This window comes from Pleurodeles waltl, chromosome 11 (genome assembly GCF_031143425.1).
Source record: "Pleurodeles waltl isolate 20211129_DDA chromosome 11, aPleWal1.hap1.20221129, whole genome shotgun sequence".
NCBI lineage: Eukaryota > Metazoa > Chordata > Amphibia > Caudata > Salamandridae > Pleurodeles > Pleurodeles waltl.
In genome coordinates this window covers 71060574-71085402 of record NC_090450.1, presented here as the reverse complement: position 1 = coordinate 71085402, position 24829 = coordinate 71060574, and the positions used below count along the sequence as shown (strand labels likewise).

At 42.2% G+C, this 24829-nt stretch overlaps 1 protein-coding gene across 1 annotated transcript in view; it reads right to left on the bottom strand.

Annotated features, from left to right (window-relative positions):
- The window catches only part of TTC14 (tetratricopeptide repeat domain 14), a 70283-nt gene that overhangs the window by 9553 nt on the left and 35901 nt on the right, over positions 1 to 24829 (bottom strand). The window contains exons 4-9 of the mRNA XM_069213091.1: positions 23596 to 23680; positions 23280 to 23409; positions 17585 to 17740; positions 13975 to 14046; positions 12713 to 12832; positions 1759 to 1881 (exon numbers count right to left, since the gene is read on the bottom strand). Coding sequence (XP_069069192.1) covers positions 1759 to 1881; positions 12713 to 12832; positions 13975 to 14046; positions 17585 to 17740; positions 23280 to 23409; positions 23596 to 23680 — 686 coding nt within the window. The remainder of the gene's footprint in view (positions 1 to 1758; positions 1882 to 12712; positions 12833 to 13974; positions 14047 to 17584; positions 17741 to 23279; positions 23410 to 23595; positions 23681 to 24829) is intronic.

The window sequence follows — 24829 nt, the reverse complement described above, 5'->3', positions numbered from 1 at the left end:
ACTCAGCAGACATCAATCTCTACATTCTTTTATGTAATATGTAGGATTGTGCCTAGAGATCATTTAAAGAACTGGGGTCACACAGCTTAGAAGCACTGTCAAAGTGTTAGGTCTAGCCTACAGCTTAGTGTTTCTTGTGGGGGTACTGTGTGGATTTCTGAGTGGATGTTTAAAGAGAATGTATCAACAGCTGGAAGAATGGATGGATAACTGAACACAAAGTCGTATGCATACAGTTAAAATACATAGGAACAACAATTAAGCGAGATGGGAAATGTAGACGGGGCAGGTGTTTATGATACTTATAAGACCACTTGTATTTGATTATATTGGTGTGTTTAACTGCATGTAGGTAGGAAGGAAGGTGTGTGTGTGTGTGTGTACATATATATATATATATATATATATATATATATATATATATATATATATATATATATATATATATATATATATATATATATATATATATATATATATATATATATATATATATATATATAAATAAACACATGCATGCATGCATTTGGGATGTGGGGAAAGGTGGTATAAGGCATAACAGACACAGAGAAAGTCCAAGGTTGAAAACCACCTAGAGTGCTTATGCTGCTTTCCATAAGGAGCAGGGCATACTAGTTCAGCTGCACTGCTTCTTATCCACGTGACAAAATAAAATGATTCAATGCAGTATGTAGCTGTGGACAACCCTTGGCCAAAGCATTTCCATTGATCACTTTGTTTTGCCTTGGCTCATCTACATTATTTTTTCAGTTTTAGAATTTGGATAATGTCTGCTTTCCCTTTTGTGGTAAACGTCTGTCAATCTGTCTTGAAATATTTTTCGAGCCACCAGCACCTCTAATCCTATCTTGTAGGGCCACTTCTCAACAAAGATTGTGTGCTTTGTTCAGACATATTTGGTCTCATACTCCTTTCTGTTGGTTTCTACTTGGTTTGATGCAGGGCCCAGAATCAGAAATATATCGGAGACCTATGGTCAGAGGTACAAGCCATCATGCAACTGCCAACTTTGTGATTCCTAAACTAACAGGCAAAATGACTTATTATGTATTAAACCCATACTGAACTGAAATTAGGACAGCGTATGAAAGTGGTGTGTACTTTTTTTTTTTTTTTTTAAATAGCAGCACCTGCGCTTTTAAGGATCATTTTTTGCCTTAAAATGTTTGCTGTTTTGTAATGCAGAAAGGTGGTATACTGTTCCCTGGACACCACCAAAGCACTGTTTGAAGCCAATCACAAAGGGTTTCAAATAACGACCTGCCACAGTAATATTCATACGGCAGCTCGTTCTGTGGCTGCAGAATTTGAGATACAATCCATTACCACGTAGGTCAATTTGCAAATTGAAATACTTGTGACGAAATGCCAGTGTACAATTTGCGACTGGTCTTTTAGTTAATCCTGTGACTCAACTTTCTTACTGGATCACTTCCTAAAGGAATGCAACCCCGGCAATGTTGTCTAACGTAATCCAGTATATTTACTAGTGACTTTTAGTATCTCACTCCCCAACATCCAGCCTTCCATACTGGCTTCAACCCGTGTGTGCATTCATTCCCTTCTGCAAATGATGTAAATCAGCATTAATTGTTTTTTCCTGCTTCATTTCTTGGTAGCCACAGTTAGAAGAAATAGCAACAATATTTAGGGGATTCTGTGGTATGGGGCCAGCAAAGGTATGACCCTGTGTTGACCTGTAAATTCTCAGCCTAGAAAAACAGAAAACATACTTACTGTCCTCCTCTTTCCACAAGAGTTTGGCAGAGGTATTTTCTCGCATTCCTATGGGTTGGGCAGGTCTCTAAAGCAGATTCAAAATCATCTATTGCTTTGTTCAAGCTTCCCTTTGTTGCATACCTGGAGCAGTGAAAAGATGTGTATAAAAACAATTACACATTTGCATTCAAAACAAAAATGTGTTAAGAAAATATATTTCAAATTAATTTTAAACAGTTATAGATAATGATTTATCCAGAAATAATAAAAAAAAAATTTTTTTTCAAAGCAACCTTATTTTAGGAGATGACCTTTTGGTGCCCAAGAGGGGGGTGTTAAGGGCTTTTCCCCAGGCCCTTGTAGTTTTAGAGAGCACCTAGCACACTCAAACGTAACCCGGTTTGTACTCCATAAAGGTTGATGGGTACTTGGTTCAAAACTGAACAAAGCGCCTCCAAAGCCCCCGTAGCTACTGGATAGCACAGTCAATAAGGCAGGGAGTAGCTCACTGGTGGTCAGAAGGTTGAGACAATTATCACATGCAAAAAAAAAAAAATTGTAAAAAAGAACACCCACACACATCATATACAAGAGATTAGATTTCAATGTCCTCATGTGTAAAGTCACATGTGAGAATAAAGACTGTGTCTGCCTTTTGCAAAGTTCACACAGAACTATAGTAGGGCAGGTCTTGAAAAAAAAAAAAAAAAAAAAAAAAGAAACAAAAAAAAGTGTAACCAGACCTTCAGGTCTAGTGACTTGAATAATCCACTTGATCTAACTTTAATGCTCTTAACCCATAAACTAGTCTCAAATTATGGGAATCATGGCAAATATGTTATTTCACTGAACCACATTTTCCTTCATCACCACATATGAGGGCACCTTCATAAATGTGATTTCAGTAGGTTTGCTGCACACAACAAAAAAAAAAAAACACGTTATGTACCCACATACAGGGTACACATGACCCCTGAATGTCCTCTTAGTTCACTAACAGCATATCAGGGTGGAGGTGAGAATGTTTCTCAGTTCATGTTTAAAAACTCTCACTTTTTGTAAATATATTTCTCAAGCATGGTGTGGTGGCTCACTGTCATTTCCAGTCAGCACATTTTTCTCATGAAAAGTGTAGGAAGCTGGCTTTGGATATACTATATCAAAATGAGATATAGTGTGCACATAGTCCAGGGGTGCCCCAAGAGGCTTGACAAAAGTAATAATAATGCTCTATTCGTGGTAGTGTGGTCGAGCAGTTAGGCTTATCAGAAGGTAGTGTTAAGCATTTGTTGTACACACACAAGCAATAAGTGAAAACACACACTCAATGACTTAACTCCAGGCCAATAGGTTTTTATATAGAAAAATAGTCCTTTGTTAATTTATTTAAAGATTCATTTAGCAGGTAAGTACCTTAAATGAAAAGTACTTTACACAGTAATACTTAGAACTTTGAATGGAATCAACAATGTACACCATTTTATTTAAAATGGCAAAAAGCTATTTTAAAAGTATATACAGAACATTTTTCGACAGTTCCTGGGGGAGGTAAGTAAAGTACAGTTTTGGAGGTAAGTAACAAACTTACGGGTTCAATCTCCGGGGCTTAGGTTGCCCACGTTGGGGGTTCAAGATAACCCCAAACACCAAGCACCAGCAACACAGTGCCGGTTAGGTGCAGAGGTCAAACGGGCACTGAAAATAACGTGGGCCCCTATGGAGACAGGGGGGGGTTCTCCGGTTCCGGTATGCTTGCAGGTAAGTACCTGCGTTGTCAGAGGGCAGACCAAAGGGGTTTGGAGGAGTACTGGGGGGCCCCCCCAAGTAGGCACAAAAATCACACCCTCAGTGGCATGGGGGCGGCCAGGTGTAGTGTGCAAATAGGGCGTCTGGTTCTCAATAGAACTCTATGGAGGGACCCAGGAGTCACTTAGGCGCTGCAGGCAGGGCACAGGGGGGCGTCTCGGGCAAGCCACAGACTGGGCAAGGGGTGAGGGCTGCCTGCTGGTCATTGCTGCACCGGTGGTCGGTTTCTCTCAGGCCTGGGGGCTGTGGGTGCAGTGCTTCTCCAGGCGACGGATATCTTTGTCCCTGGCAGTCAGGGGGGTCCTCAGGATTCCCTCTGCAGGAGTTGTTGTGGGTGTGTAGAGAGGTCAGCCTAGGGTGGACACGTTGCCAGGCATCTCCACTAGCTGGAGTGCCATGGGGCATAATAACACCAGGCTTGAGCCTTTGAGGCTCACTGCCAGGTGTTGCAGTTCCTGCAGGGGAAGGTGTGAAGCACCTCCACCCAGGACAGGCTTTGTTTATGACCACAGAGTGCACAAATGTACTTACCGTATGTGGTCAGAAACTCGTCTAGAAGTGGCACGCTAGCATAGACCAGCCAGCCTTACACTAGCAGTTGGGCTAACATACAGGGGGCATCTCTAAGATGCCCTCTGTATGCATTTTTCAATAAATCCCACACTGGAATCAGTGTGGGTTTATTGTGATGAGAAGTTTGATACCAAACTTGCCAGTATTCAGTGTAGCCATTATTGTGCTGTGGAGTTAATAATGACAAACTCCCAGACCATATACTTAGTAAGGCTCCCCTGCACTTACAATGTCTAAGAACTCGCTTAGACACTGTAGGGGCATAGTTCTCATGCAGCTATGCCCTCACCTGTAGTATATAGCGCACCCTGCCTTAGGGCTGTTAGGCCTGCTAGAGGGGTGACTTACCGATGCCACAGGCAGTGGGTAGTGGGCCTGGCACCCAGAGGGGAGTGCCATTTCGACTTTGTCTTTTCTCCACACCAGCACACAAGCTGCAAAGCAATGTGCATGTACTGAGTGAGGGGTCCCTGAGGGTGGCATAATACATGCTGCAGCCCTTAGGGACCTTCCCTGGCCACAGGGCCCTTGGTACCAGGGGTACCTTTTACAAGGGACTTAACTGCGTGCCAGGGCTGTGCCGATTGTGGGAACAAAGGTATAGTTTTAGGGAAAGAACACTGGTGCTGGGGCCTGGTTAGCAGGGTCCCAGCACACTTCCAATCAAAGCTGGCATCAACACTAGGCAAAAAGTGGGAGGTGACCATGCCAACAGTGGCATTTTCCTACAAAAAGATCATAACATTCCCACTTACATGCATTCTACTGGTAAAACTAAATGGCGAACTAACAACAATGTTTGAGAATTGGATTCCTGCAAATATTTATCATTTGCACATCACCATGTAAAGTGTTCTTTGGTTTTATCCAATTAAAATCTTAGTAGTCATCACACTTTGAATTCCAAAAAAATTTGCTTTTCTGACTGCCGGTATATTTTGAAATATTTGTACTGGTCATTTGCAAGCTATTTAAATGTCGTGCAGTGCTGACATTCTACGGATCGTTTCACAACGATTATCAGACAGTTCACTTTACAAAATCTTCTCATTTGGAATCCGAGAAAGAAAAATAAACATCTATCTCCAGGATACCTTAAGCAGCAACTTGCAAAAAGACAAGAGCTGACAAATCCTGAGTGCACAGCAAGTGTGATAAAGTAAAAACAAGATTTATAGGCATCTTTATTCCTCATCCACTTTCTGAATGAACATAACACCTGTTCTTTGCCAGTGCAAGCTCGGTCACCAGAAGGGGCCAGTAAGCCCTAAAAATGGCTTGCCCTGGTAAAATCTGTCTCCCATAGTGAGTTGGTAAGTAGATGTTTTAAGGTCTGTAGAGGTGATATGGTGTAGTAAGATTCCTTATTTATCTAGCTAGGGGAAATCTACTACTGCACCAGGGTGGAAATATATCAGGAATTTGACCCACAATGCTCATTTTCTACCTACAACAACTGTCTAGCAACAATGAGCAGTTTTAAACAGAAAATGTGGATTTGTACAATAATTTTTCCACACTGATAGTTCATCTGTAAATCAGTCATTTAAATGATACAGCTCGGTTGGGCATGGAGGGAATACACAGAGAAAGTTGGTACAACAACGGGTACAAGACTACATTGTGACTTTCAAAGCAATTTCTTAAACTGTCAATGGCTTAAGTAATAAAAATAAAAGATGGGCTGTATTACAGTGCAACAGAAAACAAGCACTGAATATGATCCTCTTAAAAGAAACACATCTACTGATACCCGATAGCACCTGGAGGTTTTTAGACATTCACATTTCTGACCAAATCCGAGGTAAAATACATGACTATCCAGATTTAAATAAAAATCTTGATTCACTCTGCCATAACATTATTGGATGCCTTAACCCCTTTGTTGTTGTGGACGAGCTGGTCTTGTCCTTGGCTGCAGCGCTGCTGTGCCGAGGGCGAGACCAGCTCGTTCTGCACCTGGCCCAAGGTGGGAGCGCTAAGGAACCTCTGTGGGCCACCCACCCACACCCCTTGCCAGGGACAGCAGGGGAAGCTCTTCTCCTGCCACCCCCTTCAGCGATCTTATGACGTGCCAGCACCGTCGGATGCTGCTGGGGATGCGCTGAAAGCCATTTGCTTCCAGTGTGGCGAGCGGAGGGGACACAAACTGATGGGTCCTTCTCCAGGGTGTTTTGGGGGGTGGGAGAACGATAGACACTGAGGGAAAAGAAAAGCTTGCCCTTTCCCCTTGTGCCTGTTTTGAATAGATTCCTGCTCCACGATCATGGGTGAAGCCTGCAATCGTGGAGCAGGAATCCATCCACTAGACACCAGGGATTTTTATTTCTTTATTTTGGGGAGCGACCCCTTAGGCGAGAGTCGCTTCCTGGGGGGCATAGTCGGTCTGTGTTTTGCCCCCCCCCCCAACTAGGCACCAATGATTCATAAAAATCTATGTTTAGGGCAGCGACCTCGTGGACAAGGGTTGATGCCCTGGGGGCAATATATTTTTTAATGTTCCCCCCCCCCCTTTTCAATCCCCCCTCCTCCCCCCTTTCCATCCCCCCTCAGGCTAGCTCAGACATTTTTTCAGCTGATCTGGCGGGGGGAACCAACTAGGCTTTTTTTGTTTGCTGGAAGCACGACTGTTGCCACTTCTGCTCCATTGAAGGGGGACATCTGACTATTATTTTTAGCTCCATCTGCCCCCAAGGGGGGCAGAAACCACTAGACACCAGGGAAAATGTCTATATGTTTGGTGGTGGGGTATTTGTCAACTGACAAAGTATTTTAATTTGTGATTATAACAGTTTATTTCTCCTTTTTGTTCTAGTTCAAAGCGTTTGTGTCCCTCCCTGTGACTCCCTGTGGTTTTGGCAGTGGTTGACCTGCAGTTTGCGTAGTTGCAGGTTTTGGGTAAGAAAAAACTATTTACTCCAAATCAGTATTGTTGCCATGCATGAATGAGATTTTTGTAAATGGTGCACTAAATGCTGGATTGTGTGTGAAATTGTCGTTAGATTTGTGCACGATATTTGTGTTGTCTTATGTGTAATTTTCTTTTCTTTTTCCCTGTTTAGTGGGATATCACTAGTGATTGCTGTGTCTGTGCAGAGTAGTTGCTGGCGAGTCTAGCTTTTTCAGGCAAGTGAGGGGTAAAGTTTTTGAGTACATAACTCTGTGTGATAAAGCCACACTTTATTTATTACTTATTTTACACAGTGCTTCGTTGTTGGTAGCACACTCGTCAAGTTACTTTTTGTAGGAAGAATCATGGCTAGCCGCAGGGTGACCGCTCAGCAGGTTGTTGGTATGTTTTTTGAGTCGTCTTCTGGCCATGATTATGAGACTGACTCTGCATCTGAGGCAGAGGAGGAAGTGCTAGATTCTGGCAGTGGATTCTGTGTCTCAGAGGAATCATCTGATGATGAAGCCGCTCCAAGTGCGGATGAACTGCCTGTTGTAGAGGAGGAATCTGATGTGCCAATCGTGCAGCAGCCTGGGGCTGAAAGGTTTCCCATTGGAAGACCTGACCTCTGCGTTGCCCCAAGCATGGAGCAGACTGAGTTACCTGTCTTTACTAGTCTCCCGGAGTGTAGATTGAGTGCGGAAAACTTTTTGCCTATCAATTTCTTTCAGTTGTTTATGGATGATGTATTTTTGAAAATGATTGTTGAGCAGACTAATTCGGATGCTGAGCAGTACTTGAGGGACAACAGTGCTAGACTCAGGCCACACACTAGAGCTACCCAGTGAATTCCGACAAATCTGGAAGAGTTGAAAAAGTTCTTGGGTTTAACTTTTTTGATGGGGTTGATAAGAAGTCATCCCTGTCTTTGTATTGGTCTACTAGTCCCTTGATGGCAACAGCTATATTTCCTGCAACCATGAGTCATAAATCGGTATATGGTTCTTCTTCGGATGCTGCATTTTGTGGATAATGCCTTAGCCTTGCCACAAGATCACCCCGATTCTGACCGTCTTTTTAAGATTAGGCCTGTCCTTGAGCTATTTGTAGATCGGTATTCAGAGGTCTATGTTCCATGGAAAGAAATAGCTGTGGAAGAGTCATTGATCCTGTTCAAGGGCTGTTTGTTTTTTAGGCAGTACATTCCTAGCAAGAAGGCACGGTATGGAATAAGATATATATGCTGTCTGAAAGTAGTACAGGATATGTTTATAATTTCCGGGTCTACACTGGTAGGGATCCCAGTTTTGACCCCTTGGTTGTCCGCCCACTTTTGGGGTTAGTGAGAAAATTGTGTGGGAACTTGGTAGACAACTGGTTAGCAAAAGGTCACCATTTGAACCTAGGAAACTTCTACACTGCATTGCAATTGTTCAGGGAGTTGTTCAGAGTGGACACTTTTGCTTGTGGCACAATCTGGATAACCAGAAAGGCTATCCAAAGGAGCTTGTCTGCAAAACAAACTTGAGCGGGGACAGTGCAGTGTCTTGTGTGAAGGTGAGCAGCTAGCTCTGAAATTTACAGTCAGGAGGGATGTGTGCATGTTGACTACCATCCATGATGAGTGTACTCAACCTGTGACTGTTTGGGATCAGGTTGCCGAAGTGTGCAAACCTGTGTGCATTTTAGATTATAATAGGCACATGCGTGGTGTAGATAGAGTTGATCAGGGTTGGAACCTTACGCCATTTTTCGGTATAAAAAGTTGGCTGTACATCTCTTCCATTTAGTAACTTTCAAGTTTTAAAGTGAGGAAATGTGATTTCTTTTAGCTAAATTTGAGGTTTGCAAGGGATTCTGGGGAAGAAACTGTTGGGGTCTCCACCGGGTGGCTAGTTTTCAGATATGTCTGGGTTTGATAGGCTTCACTAGATGGCTGCCAAGCCGTGGACCAAAAACGCAGGTGCCCCCCTTTGAAAAAACAACAGGTAGTTTTGTAATAGATAATTTTGTTGTGACCATGTTGTGTTTTAGACCCTTCCCTGGTGTAGGCACTAGGCCTACCCACACAGGTACCATTTTAATCAGGAGGCTTGGGGGAATGCTAAATGAAAGGAAGTTTGTGGCTCCCCTCAAATTCCAGCACTTTGTAGCACCAAAATGTGAGGAAAGTGTTTTTTATTTTTTTGCTGAATTTTGAGGTTTGCAAACGATTCTGGTTGCCAGAACCTGGTGAGAACCCCACGTCACCCCATTCTGGATTCCCCTAAGTGTCTAGTTTTAGAAAATGTATATGTTTGCTAGGTTTCCCTATGTGCAGGCTGAGCTAGAGGCCTTAATCCACAGCTAGGCATTTTGCAAAACAAACAGGTCAGTTTTTTGGGGAAAATGTGATGTGTCCATGTTTTGTTTTGGGGCGTTTCCTGTCGCTGGCACTAGGCCCACCCACACAAGTGAGGTACCATTTTTATTGGGAGACTTAGGGGAACACAGATTAGAAGAACAAGTGTTATTGCCCCTGGTCTTTCTCTACGTTTTTTACTTCCAGATGTAAGGCAGTGTGCAAGAAAGAAGTGTATTTGAGAAATGTCCTGTAATTCACATGATCGTATCAGGACCCCTGAATTCAGAGATGTGCAAATAACCAACGCTTCTCAACACCTTATCTTGTGCAGATTTTGGAAGTACAAAGGTTTCCTTGATACCTATTTTTGACTATATATTTTACCAAATGAATTGCTGTATACCCGGTATACAATGAAACCCCTTTGCAAGGTGCAGTTCATTTATTGGCTCTGGGTAGCTACGGTTCTTGGTGAACCTACAAGCCCTATATATCCCGCAATCAGAAGAGTCCAGCAGACGTAACTGTATATTGCTTTTGAAAATCTAACATAGCAGGAAAAAGTTCTAGAGTAAAACGTGGACAGAAATGGCTGTTTTTTTAACCTCAATTTCAATATATTTGTTTTTCATTCAGTTATTTTCTGTAGGAAAACTTTGGAGGATCTACACAAATGATCCCTTGCTGATTTCAGAATTTTGGCTACTTTTCAGAAATGTTTAGCTGTCTGGGATCCACCATTGGTTTCACACCCATTTCTGTCACTAACTGGAAGAAAGCTGAAAGCAAAAAAAATGGTAAAAATGTGGTATGTCCCAGTAATATGCCAAAATTGTGTTGAAAATGTGGTTTTCTGATTCAAGTCTGCCAGTTCTTGAAAGCTGGGAAGACTATGATTTTAGCACCGGAAACCCTTTGTTGATGCCATTTGCAGGGAAAACACCACATGCTTTCGTCTGCAGCCCTTTTTCCCCCATTTTCCAAAAACTACAACATTTTAGCTGTATTTTGGCTATTTTCTTTGTCTCCTCCAGGGGAATCCACAAACTCTGGGTGCCTTTAGGATCCCTGGGATGTTGGGGGGGGGGGGGGGGGGGGGGGGGGGGAGAAAAGGATGCAAATTTGGCTGGGATAGCTTGTGTGAACAAAACGTTATAGGGGCCTAAGCGTGAACTACCCAAATAGATTTAAAAAAAATGCTCCGCACAGGATGGGGGGGGAGAGGCCTGGCATTGAAGGGGTTAAAAGGAGTGATCCAGAGCCAAATAGTTTAATAAACAGCGTCACATTTGTTCTTAAGTTAGAAAATCATTATTGTACGAGTAGAGATGGATAGGTCAAGAGACAATTGTTGGTGTTGAGACTGTCCCTTAAAGAAAGGCTAAGACATTGCTGAGAGGTCATAGGTAGCAACTACGAGAAGCGAGATATAATGGGAAAGTTAATATATTGGCTGACCATCACGAGAAGAGCTCAGAGAAATTGCTAAAATACATGAGCCAGTAAGGGAGCTTCTTCGTTAATATTGATGACATTGCAGAGGTCTCCACAATTATTATATAACACTATATCTAAGAACACGCTAAGACAAAGCCAAACTGATAATCCAATAATACAGGGTCTGCCTGAAGCCACACTTTAGGTGATGGACAGAGAAGCTTTTGAACTTCCAATGTCTGAAGAAAAAAATATTGGAAGCAATAAAAACCATGCCAGCTGGGAAACCCTCTTGCCCAAATGGCTTTCCCAAATGATTCTTTAGAAAGTATGCCAATAAACTAGTACAGCCACTAGAGGCAAGATTCAGAGAAGCCTTCCACTACAATGAATGGCCCTATGATGTATGTCAAACCGCTATTGTTGTCATTCCCCAAACCCATCAAATCATTAATTGCTATGCCTCTTCCAGGCCTGTTTCCCCTAATCAACATAGAGGCAAAAATTATGACTAAGGTCCTGGCCACTAGAGTCTCAAAAATAAATCCTTAATAGGGCTGGACTAAAACGGCTTTATACCACAGAGTGGGACCAGACATTGCTTTAGGTGAAAACAGGTGGCCTTGGCCAATCTCAACAAAATAAAACAGCCTACAGCACTGTTTCAGTGAATTCTGAAAAGGCGAAGGACTGAATCTCATGGTCATTCCTCCACCATGAATAAGGAAAACGTAATTTTGGTCCTAGGTTTCTCTACTACGCTCACTAGACTAGAGTTCGAATACATGAAGTATTGTCAAAACCTATCCAATATAAATCTGCCAGCCAGATTTTAGGACTCAAAATTGACACTTTACTCTTGCAAAAGTTTTTTTATGTCTGTACTCAAGTTGAATGCAAGTCACAAACTCTTGTGAAAAGTGTCCAAATAGCTACGCATATTAAGCTAGCAAAATGGCTAACAGACAACCAGCATCACTTATTAATAATCCGGTCACTATCATTTCAGATGCTTTCAGAATGGAATGGCTGAAGAGAAGAGGTTATCTTTATTAAAAGCTTACAGGCTCTGGCTAGTCAGGATTCATTGCTATCAAGAGGTTGGGCACACAAAAAGCAGTGTCTCCCTAATTTTCGTATTTATAGTATTCTGGGCAAATATGGAGTGCAGATAGGGGTGTGAGAATCAGAAGACTATGGAGACCACAGAAGTACAGTAACAGGTCCCAGTGAATCTGCTTCTTGTCTCTCATGGGGCAACATTACTGGGTTATGGTCAGGGGGCTGAACTTAAGGTGTATGATGGAGGAAGGCCATTGGTGGTTAGTGGGTTAACCAGCCCATTTTTGAATGTGGGCAAAGGACAGCGAAATAGTGATATATGGAGGGTGTGAATAGTGCATTTTTTCAAACTTTGCAGTAACAAGGAGGATTGAGGGGGTGGGAGCAGCTATCAGAATGCCACACCAAAAGTCAACAGGTGCACTATGTAACTGCACAGATTGGGCAAGAAAGGCTGTAAACTTAACAGCAAAGGTGGAACAGAAGGGAGATTTTCTTTGCACGCTCTGGTAACCGTATGTTATCATGGTTCGGGCATGAGAAGTTTACCAAGCATATTAATATGGTCTAAATATATACTCTTTTGTTAGCAGCACAACATTCCAATTCCCCCGAACCCCATGTGGTAACAGAATCAAGTAACTCAACAAGAAACATTCAATCAATCTTCCCACAAATACTTAAGGTGGTGAATGTGTGCAAATGCAATAAATTAATTCAAAGTGTCATAATGTGGTTGCAGAGACAGCAATGAGACACTGTTGGTAAAGCGATAGACAGTGAAGGTCAGTGCATTAGGAGTAGGCAAGAAAATGAGCAAAGCATACGTTTTCAGCATTAGACATTTGAGAGGTACTTACAGTGCTCCACGAGCTACCAAAGCTTCAACATTCTTGGTATCAATCTCCAGCGCTTTGTTATATTCATTCATTGCATCAACGTGGCGCCCCACCTTGAAATAATCCACACCGACCTTTACGCTAAAAGCAGGAAAAGCAAATCAATGGAGCAAAATTAGCTGTAGGTTTTCAGTTGGCCACAAAGCATTGCTTTCTTGTTGGTGCCGTCATGAATCAGAAGTTGTCCTAATCGTTGCATGGTCAGTTAACCTGCTGGAATACGGAAGCCGTTTTTTTAGACTAAACAATTGGTCAACCCCAATTGGTCGCAACACTCTACAGGGACTGATTTAGCAATAATTTCCAATCATTCAGAGCTGATGATGATGGAAAGCCTCTAAAGGACACTACTTCACTATTTATCAAGATAAAACTCAAATGAGAAGGGCAGACCTGTTTAAGGCATAGGTGAGGTTCTGCTACATTTTAAGAGACCTGCACTACAAGATGCGTGTTCTGGAGCTGGAACAATCTTCTACTTTCTACAAATAGGAGCAAAAACGCAAAGGATAAACACAATATGTATTTAACAAGAATCCATGTCCATTCTGCACATTTTGAGTCCAACATTACAGACACCTTCAGACTAATTCAAAACGCTCAGAAACATAACAGAGAATGTCCCCACTGTGATTATAGATTATTTATTTTCTACATATCCCGTAGAGTTAAAAGCAAGATTAATTTCTAGAACATAAAAACCTTCCACCTTCAAAGGACTTTGGAACTAAATTAAGAGCCTAGAAGGATGTCTCAATGCAGTTCATGAATACACTACTGAGACAGTCTTTCCACTCACCTAAGATTTTGCATGTTTAACAACCCAAAGCAGAAAAACAGGAACACTGATTTAGCCATCTAAGAAAGAGATGCAGAACCAAAATGTGACGGTTTTCTGAACAATGTTTTTTTTTTCTTTTCTTTTTTTTAAAGGCCTACTGAACGCTGGCTGGAAATTCTTAATGTTTCTTATGAACCGGGATGCAGAGATTTGGAGTAAAGCAACTGGGGTTCAATGTGGTAACATTGAAAAACAAATTATGATACAATTAACTTTTTTTTTTTTTTTTAAATGATACCAGAGCGGACAGCTATTGCTTTCATTACCTGTGTTTCCTATTTTGACGTATCGGCTAGTTCTTGTCAAAAACTACTGTCTTGTAACCTTGCACAAATTAGTCTATACCAGGATTTCTAAAGAAATGTATTCTAAGCGTACATACCATTTTAAAGCCCAAGAAGCAGACTGTTTCTTCCTTATTGTGGTTGCGTAGTCTCCTTCACAGAAGTTTTTCCTGCGAAAGAGTCATAGGTCTAAGAAAAAGGTCTGAAGAACAATGATTTATAACATACTCATGTGACTACCGTATTGCAGAGATGAATTAAGCAAGTAAAGCTTTCAGATCAGCATTTTTGTTTCTTCTCTGACCCCAACAAAGGTTTTAGAATAAATGGTACTCCACCCCCACCCCCCACAAAAAAAAAAAAGATACAGGAGAAGAAAAACCCTCAGTTTGAGCTTCAAATGTGTGTGTATAATAACTTCATTATATGAAATTGGGCTGTACACACTGTGGACAAATGCAGATTTTGCGCCAGCAGTAGAAACAAGTTAATTGAAGCAATTAAAACGTACTGTGAAGATGCAAGAACTTAAACACAAAAACATTAGATGAGGCTGCACTTCTCTGGATGTAATATTTGGTCAGGTTTCTCTTTTAAACAATCACTGGGAGTTCCAATAAGCTTGGATTTTAACTCAACGAGGGTGTCTGGCAGATTATGAATTTAGGCACACATTCAGGACCTAAAGTCACAAGTGACCGAACATTCAACCATCAAATAATCCACACTCTGACTCACTTTTCTATTTTTTTTTTAGAAATGTTTTTATTGTTTCACTGTTGCAACAACAATTCGTGACATAAAACAGTTGCCCTAAGTACAGCAGAGAGGTACTTTCTGGAAATGCGAAATACCACTATCACAGATCTATCTATCAGTAAGACACACATACGAACAGGCCATAACAGACTTTTCAGATGTCTGGATTTCTGGAAGCCTAAGTGCCTCATATTCTCTGATGTTTGCTTGTACATCATCTCAATTTGTAGATCTCCTTCTCTGCAATGCTTCAATGATCTATGCCATGGAACCAAATAGCTATGGGTGGAAAATAAGTAGATCTCCAATAACCAGCAATGTCTCGCGTGGCCACAAGGAAGCCAATGTCAGCAAATAACTTCTGACTCCGGGAGTTAGCCCAGCCCCGTCCCCCGCCACTTCCCCACCCTAGAACTGTCACCTTTGGGTCCATGACATCAAATATTTGTACTACGTCGGCCAAAGTGCGATGTCTTCTCGGCACATAATTGGCAATGACAGGGCATGTCCAGACTGGATGGAAGAAAATCCAAACCAAATCAATTTCATGTTTATACTCAGTATCTGAGAAATTCCCCATTTTCCACAGCCTATCAGGGTTGAAGTATATCCAATGAAAGTTAAGGTGTATACCGTATCACTCCTGTACTGGTGGCCAACATAATGCTTCTCACATGGGGGCAATCACATGAAGTTAAATGAATGATGAACTTTGGATAATACCTTTCGAAGACCGCAGCCTCGTTCACAAATAATGGCTGCAGAGGATACGACACCCAGCAGATGAAATGAGGGCACATTTTCGGCCTGGAAGGACGGCCTTTGGGTCTGCATCATGCCCTTAAACAAAGCGGGGGTGGGATGGAGGTAAGGGGATTGGTCTGGGGAGGGGGAGCCCTGGACCGGTGGGGTTAGGAAAGAAATGAAAGAGGAACTATAAAATAAAAAAACAATTGAAAACTGAAAGGCTGGCCACCAGCCCAGGCATGGAAGTGCACTCATTTTCTGAGAGCAGTGCATGTGTGAACAGACAAAATGCCTTTAGTCAAAGGGCATGAGGGCAAAATCATTGTCCAATACAGTATGCGGTCATGATAGAAGCAGAATGTGAATGTCACTTGGACAGGTTGAAGAGGGCTCACCCAAAGTCCCTCTATGAATGCATTTGTATTGATTTGTTTTAATTATTATTATGAGGGACGGGAATACCACTATACCGGACAGGCCCTCTTAAGAGGGACTTGTGAGGAGTACCACAGTGCAAATATTTTACCCCTTGGGTTAGACAAACCAGGGGATACATCATTGCTCTCTAGTGTGGCCTGTAAGAGTCCATGTAGTTCATGTAATAAAAAGTCTCTATTAAAGTACTAAAACAGTGGAGAATCCATCCATCTTAAAAAGCCTACTGGATTTAATATATCATTTTCACAATAAATAACTTGGGCCTACTACTGCAGTTTTCGTAAATTGTCGTAATAAGTCTGACTGGACATAGGGGATCTGACAATTTTTCCTAATGAAAAAAATCAGGCCTGTAGTTTTTAATCATTCACTCATCACAATAACCATCTCAGGCCTACTATATTGAGCAAAAGCTTTTCTACCAAGTAACCATCAAGTACACAGTAAGAAAATAAATATGATACATTTACAGTTGGCATGAAAACCAAGAACACCTTTTAAGAGGAGATAATTAGGATTTTTACAATACACACAATCTACTGCTGGGGTTTTGTCAGAGAGATAACTAACAGATCCCTTGCCTATTTTAGAAACCTACGAGAGACTATAAGGACCTTTATACAAAGTAGTACTAATCCACTCGCAAAAAGCCTACCTTTCACATATGCTCTCCACAAGAACTAAGTAGGGCCTGCTGTTTTTCTCATAACATCGCTCAATAAACAGGTAATTCCATTGCAGCTGACAAAACGTTGCATAATGAACCACATATCCTTTACCATTGGCATATCACCATAAACAAATATACACAGGACTACTATCTCGACCATAGGATGTGCCACTAAGCAATCATCGTCATGCAGTCATAAAATTACAAATACACTGTAAATTACAAGGAGAGGTAAATTAAATGCAGCGTTGTCATGGCACTCGTTTTCAGAAATACGAATACTGCCTTTGGCAGGCAAGGATTCAGTGGAATCGTGGTCTGGTGGTACGCAACGAATGTCAGACTTCCAAATAAGCTGCCAAAGTACGTGAGTCAGGGAGTCACTGGAAGTCTATTTCAAACCAAACCAAATGTGCTTATTAGACCATTAGAATCAACTTTCGTATGCACTATGCAGTCTAAGAGAATAGCATTTTGTTTAAAATGCTTTACAGCTGAGAACTGTGGTGGTTTTGTAGTCTTCTTCGCCATATTTCTGGTAAGGTACAGAAAGCTTAACTACACATCTACTACAGATTATTTAAGGGGAAAGGTTCAGTTGTGTGCACCTTGAGTGCACTTTAGCAGGTCTCAACCTGCATCTATCAGATAGACCTAGCACTGATTCATTCACACCATGCTGCCTCACTGTGCGGTTTCGGTGTGCTACATCCATATATTTTTCTCTTGTTTATCAACCTTGATAACTGGTACATACCAGGAGAGTGTCAGTAGGGTCCGTACTGCTCTTGCTCTTATAGGAAGCCCAACAACTACTTCCTGGCTGTTTGGGAGAACAGCAGGCCTAAGGGCTCCTACAAAACTACTGGTAGTAGCCACCATAAGTTCACACACTATGATTTGTAAGTGGTTTTGATATTATATGTATGATAAATTGTAACGATACATAATGCAACATATAATGCGATACACTTAAGAAGTACCAATACCTATTAGAGCTGTAGCAAAATAGAACAAGTAGAGCAATTTTGCAAGCTGTCTTAATTTCTCCAGTAATCAAAGGCATTAAATATGAATCAGCCGACGGACATCACCTTTGCAGCCCTCTCATTAAAGATGGCGGGCTCGATTCACTGATGCCCAGCTTTCCCGGAAGGAATTCCACCGTTGATGGATTGGCGAATCCTAGGGATTGGTGTAAAAACTTCTCGTACTCCTGTGAAGCACTACTGGAGAGAGCAATGCTTTGCCTTAAAGAAATAAATACAATACAAATATTATTTTCTTGCTTCTAACGTCCTTTTCAAAACATGAAGTTCTGATTTCAATGAAGCCAACTTCTAGTGCAGAGAGACAACTACAATGAGAACACTGCATTCATGTCAATGGGAGCTTGGACCACTGTAGAGCAACTCAACACTGTCTCCATCATCAGTACATTAACCACCATCCCTACAGCTTGCTACTAAATATTGCACGATTAACAGTAAGCATTTGGGACATAAGCCCTACCTGCATCCAGTTTTTGTGGATTTATTTGAGGAGTGTAGCACTATCATTGATGTACTGTATTTTCAAGTCATAGGTTAGTGAGTGCTAAACCCGCTGTTGCACCTGGCCCTTTTTAGGGTCGAGCCTGCGTCGCATGGGCTTGCGCATGCGTTTCGCTAAGCGAGACGCTTTACTAATTAAAAAGGGCTTGGAGCCCTGTCCACTTCATGTCAGTGTCTGTTATTGGATTTTGGGCTTGCCTGTTAGAATGTGCTTGATTTCATTAGTGGAAGGCATGCACATGTCATGCCTTTTCCGGTGGATAGCCCTCCTCAAGCGCATCGACCAAGTACAGAAAACATGCGAGGCTCACTGTTTTCTGTCCGGCTCGTGGACTACTTTTTCTCTATTTTCCCAGTGCGATCTCGCTTGGCAGAAGTCGAGCGCTTTACATAATATCGGCCCTGTTACACAGTTAATTGCACTTTTTCGGGTTCCGTACATAAATGCACTTTTGCCGATAGGTTTCATTACCAGTGAAAAGTCGGGTTAGGAGTTTACACCACTATCAGCTCTAACACGAGCAAACGCGAGACCCGTTGCATTGCAAATGCTTGTTTATTTTTTTAGCCCCAAAGGTGTCATTCCCAAACTTCTTGCCTTCTTCCTCCTATTTTTTCTGACCCTTTCTGTTGACTTTAGGACTCTGGGGACTTTACCATTGCTGATCAGTGCTAAAGTGAATGTGCACTCCCTTCTAAACTCGATATGATTGGCACATTTCAATTTACCTGTAAGTCCCTTGAACAGTGGTATACCTATACCCATGGCCTGTACATTAAATGCTTCTAGTGGGCCTGCAGCGCTGCTTGCGCCACCCACAGAAGTAGCCTTTCAAACCTGTGTCAGGCCTGCTACCACAAAGCCTGCATGCGTAGTTTACTGCCACAGGGACCTGGCATCTAAATTTACATGCCAGGCCTGGAACTCCCCTTTTACTACATACAAGTCACCCCTAGGGTAGGCCCTAGCTTGCCATATGTGCAGTGTGCTGTGTATGTAAAAGGTAGGACGTATCTCTTTATATACTACATCTCCTAGTAGTGACAAACAGCCTATTGGGTTTGTGCTGCTGCCTCTCTCATAGGACTGCATTGGAACTGCCCTAACATATGTCTAAGTGGTATTGTCTGATCTATGAGGGGTGGCATGGGCATGTTTGGTATGGTTGGAATGGTAATGAGAAATGCTGCTAACTGGTGTAGGTCGATTTTTTATTACCATATGGAAATGCCACTTTTAGAAAGTGAGCATTTCTCTGTGCTTATGACTGGTGTTTTGCAGCTTGCCTCCAATCCACGACTGGGGCAGAGCGACACCTGGGCTTTGTGCATACATTTCAGAGGGCCTGAACACAGGAAGGGTGGAGGTGTCACAAGAGTGCATCTGCATACTGAATGGTCTTCATGGGCTGGGAGAAGGAGAGGTGGGGCAAACCTGCATTTGTAAAGGCTGTGCCCTGGCCTCACACAAAGGACTCATTTACCCCCTTGTATAGCTATTTTAGCCATGTTTTAGACATGTTATTTTAGTAACTGGGCTTGCCATTTGTGCACTTTAGCCCAGTTATAGGTTATTCAGCTTCATTTTTATTATTCTAGTATTGGCCACACTTGCAGTGCTTTTTATTTTCTTTATCTGGTTGTTCCATCGCCTAGGAAAGCATTGCGTGTTTAGCAAAACATTATTTTCACTTTGTGCTTTCCTCAAGGCTGCAGCGAGATAGAGATGCCGGCAAAGTGATACGCGTGTCTCCAGCTTTCACAGAAACATACACATTCTTACGTGGGGACATTTTCTCGAAACATCAGCTTTTAAAAAAAATGTTTTTAATAAAAACAATTCTCTGTCCCATACACGTTAGAGGGAAATTCCGGCCAGATAACCACAATTGCATGCCGATTCCCGATTGCCTTCGCTACAGATGCTTGCTTAGACTATTGGACCCCCTGGCCTACATGGGGATGGTGTTGTTCTAGACAACAGGCTTCCTTGCTCAGGTATGGGGGATGATGTCTTCCCTGGGGGGGAGAACATGAAGGGTGGATTACGGATTACGTCGCTGTGCTCTCACATAGCTTAGGTAGGAACCACATATTATGCATAGTGAGAGTATGGTGGGACTTTTCTTGTGTTTCACTCTTTTTGTTACCATTTTGCTTTTAAAGTGTTTTATCATCCTAGTTATTGCAATTCATGCCATTTTATCTAAGATGCAGTTAATTCAATAAACCCTATTGAATCATTCTCGGCCTCTGTTTTCTTTGCATGTGTGAGACTAATGTAACTGAGAGAAAGGATGAGATCTGATGCACCATGACTTCCCCTGAGAAGCCAATCTTGTCATCCACCAAAAATCACCTATGCTTTTGGGTGAGGGGGAGGCGCTGCTAGTTAGCCGGAAACCCGGATTAGGCCAACAGTTGTCACATGGTGTGAATTTGGACTCAGTTCCCCACAATTCAGGCGATTCTGCCGCCCAACCCTAACCGCCTCATTAGGATAATGAGAGGCTACACAACACCCCCAAAGATGATTGGAGCTAGTGCTGGATGAGAGAGGGGACATTCCTGGAACCGGTTACTGCTGGTTAGACCCCCTCGCCCCCTCCTTTTTGTGGAGGCTGCGCAAAATGAGTATAAGTACAGAGGGCTGTCCACCACATTGTGAGAGCACTTTTGGGACTGGGACTGAACCTCTAACAGAAGTACTGCTGGACTGCACAAAGGACTCAATGGGACTGCTCTTCTGTGGCTGCCCTACTACCTGCTACTGCTGGGTGGCATAAAGGACTCCCTGGATTGCTGTTCTGATTGCTGTTCTGCTTGTTGCTCTGCTCCCTGACTCTGTCCCATTTAAGACACTGCAGTGTGGCCAGGAGGAACCGCCAAATAGCCCTTGCTCTATTGTGCTGGCTTGCACGCCTCTTCGTGGTCTTGAAGGATCTCCCAAGTAATCCAGCATGGGGGAGCGCTGTGGCCTCCTCCTTGGTTCCTGCAATCATAGTGCAGCTGAAGCACTTCTTTTTAGGCCTAAGCTCTCAGAAATCCTCTGTGAAAATCGCGTGTGGTGAGCACTTAGGGCCATATGTACGAACACTTTTCCCATAGACACAGAATGGGTAAAAACCTTTGCTACATCTGGCCCTTAATTCCTTGTCTGTTCAGTGCATGTGGAATGCTGCCTCACTGACCCCTAACATCATCAGCACTGAACTGCGCTTCTTGCAGCTCAAGACCATCCCCTTTGCGTTCACAGGGATGCCGCAGCACCGAGGCAGGATGGTGAGGGAGGACCTCTGCGCTGCCTAAGAGATCCTGGGCTTCCCTCCGTGACAGAGTGAGTCTCCTATGTCATGCAGCTCAAGAGGTCAGGTCCCTAAAGTCCAGGGCACTGATTTCTGCCCACCAAGCCCAGCCACAAGCTCTTTCAATCGTCATACCCCCTGACAACTGCTGGTGTAGCAGGGCATTACTGATACATGTCATGTTTGGTCTAATGAGGTTTCATGCAATACAGTTCATTTTTTATATAACTTGTTGTTGTGTTTCCTTTGCAGTGTATTCATTGTGTCCCGTGCGTTGTGTGTATTGTGCAAACACTTTACACATTGCCTCTGGGATAAGCCTGACTGCTCCTGCCAAGATACCAAGGGGGTGAGCAGGGGTTATCTTGGGTGTGTAACCCCCCCCCCAGCCTTGACTAGAATGGTGGGGGATGCCTGACTTAGGTGTATACCCTAGCCAACCAGAAACCCTATCACTAACAGCCATTTCTTGTCCTGTAGTTATTTCATTTCTTCCATTTGATCTACAGCTGTCAACCATAGAGAGCCTAGACTGTGGTTGTTTAAGCATGGGAAATTTCTGCCCAGATCATAGGTTTAATATTTTCATAATGCACAAAAATACTAATCTGAATCAGCATATGATAAACCATGCAAAAGTCCACACACAGAATTCCCAAACCCTGTATTTAACCATGTCCCTTAACTTTCCTTAGAATCTACAAGTGTGACTGCTTTCCCCTTTTGCTGCTGACTCCCAAATGCTAATGAAATGATTAGGCCATATTAATACGGTTTGATTAGACTCTAAAAGGCTCTTTAAGTCAAAATTATCTTTCCAGAGTGCATTCCAGGTGACACACTGAATTTTAAGGAGAGAGAGGACAGGGGGCAAAATCATTTGGCATCTGGCCTAAGACAGGGCTCCTGTTTGTCACTGTTTGGAAATGGTCAAGCAAGCTGCAGACACTAGCGTCCTGGAAATACTATGCAATTATGGGCGAGTAAACATACAATAGTATCAGGCTAAGGTCCTTCGCACCCGTTATCAGCATTTTGGGAAGATTCAATAACTTGCTTGTGTTCTATTGAATTAGCGGCTGTTAGTAATGTTTATTCACAAACCTTTGACATTACATTTTGGTCACACAACAAGGCTGGACTCTAAAGGAGGGACCAGGACCACAATAGGTGGCGGCCACTCTATTCTTAGCACAAGTTTTATATAGTAAATCTTTGCTTTTCATTATCCTTCATTTTGGATCCAACTCAACTACAGATTATGACTGTTGAAGCTCAGTTGAAGGCTTGTTTGTGGTCGGAACTCTCAGGAAAAGATTAATTACACTTCATAGCACTCTCATGAACATTATTTGGGTCTCCGGTACAAGTATTTATTCTATATATTTATATAGCACACAAAGCAGTGCAGGAGCCATGCCAAAGGAGTGCATGAGCCATTCCAAAGGAGTGTCAGGGTGGAGAGGTCTCTACAAGAGCACAGGAGGATGAGTTTGTTCCAGGTGCAGTATGCCTAAGCTACTCGCTGTAAAGAGCCCAAAAGACAGCCTAATCAATAGCTTCTGGGTCCTTTCATGAATTTCTAAATGTCCATTCATTGCACATATGTAAGGGGATAGAATTCCCCAAGTAAGGAATTTTCCCTACCAACACAAGTTAAAGATTGAACATTCTCCACTACAATATCCATACAGTCTACAGTGTAGAGCATCACATTTATTCAAATAAAAATCTGTTTCCAATCTTTGATGTGCATTATCCAAACCTTTCTTTATTGAATGCTGCAATATATATATATATATATATATATATATATATATATATATATATATATATATATATATATATACATACAGCTTTCACACTTACACACATGATGCATTTAAAAATTAATAGGCCTGTATATAGGCGGAGGATCATAATTATCTTACTTGTAATATACAGGCAGATCTTCAGCTGGAATAACTCCCAGCTTCATAGAAGACAGATGGGAAGGAAGTGCAGAGCTCTGCAGGGACACCGTAATCTTCTCATGGTATCGATCAATGTCCTTTATTACAGCTGTATAATAAACCAAGAAGAGCCATTAAAGTATTAAGAATCTACATCTCAAGACAAACAATTACAGATTCAAAAGATTAGGATGAAGATACAGTTTATTCTACAAAATCACAAGTACAAGGACGATAGCACACTGGGGTGGAGGAGAGGGTGTCATCGAGCATTCATAAAGAAAGCAGAAAGTACCTTGTATAAGATCTCCTGTCTGATAATATGACAACGGATCACCATGGCTACTGTGTGAAGGCACATCTCTTAAAGGACAAAGAGCCTACAAAGTGAAGAAAGCAAAGCATTTCAACAGATCAGACATAGCAGATTAAAAATTAGAGTGCTATTTTTGCATGGTTGAGATTCAGGTTCCTCCCACTCCCATGAGATGGCATAAATACCCAAGAGATTTTAAATAATGGGTAAAATACTAACTTTTTATTGTGTTTCTCACATATTTTAAATATTGAAGCACAGCAGTAAAATGTGGACTGTACAACACTATTATAAACAGGTATTTCAGGTCTATATGGAAGGAATAAAGTATCCCCTGCTGTATATTACTGGCTCCAAAGACCTCTAGAGGACTAGGACAAACCTGCTAAGAAGACACAACCAAGTGTGTTGCCGCTCGGCTGAAGATTCAGGTTTCTCTAGATGAGCTTTCCCACAATGTCAAATCGTCTGCAGTGGAACCTAACAGAGATGCTATTCAGCCTCATGTAGTCCTCTTCCGCTGCAGCCTTGCCCGGGGAGGAACTGGAGCGCCAAAAAAGTGTTTAAGTGTGAATGAAGAAATCTCTTGACCGATTGAAGGCACCACAAGTAACCAGCCAGTGAGGGGCGTTCCAGGGCATGAAATTCAACTTTCTCTCACTTTCCCAACAAAAAAACAACTGTTTCACTGGGGCTTCATCCAACAGCTATCTGAAGTCAAGGAACCCTCCTCAGCTACAGCCCACTGCCTTGCCCAGCTGAAGACTTTGAACTTCCATTTTTTTTTCTTTGTAACCAAGTCCCAAGGTAACACTTCCAAGCAGGTGGAACCTGATTCTTGTATCTAACTCCGCTCTATCGTGCTTATGTCCCTGTCTACAGCTAACCAGTTGACCATGGCTGGCACTTAATGCCCTTTATAGACTTTTGTCAGTTTGGGGTCATTTGAATTATTACAATTTACTCTGTCTTACTAAACTGATTTGGGATGATTACTGTGTTGTCTTAACTTTATTACTGTTTAGGCACTGCATAAAAGCTTTACACACTGCCTCGAAATTAAACCTGTCTTCTCAGTGTAATAGCAACCAGGGTGTTGAGTTCAGGTTAATTTAGTAGTTCACCCCAAGAATTGGGTTTATATAAGGTGGGTAGTCACACACCTCAACTGGTAACCCAACTTTTTGATTCCTGCCTTATCTGATGAAACTGA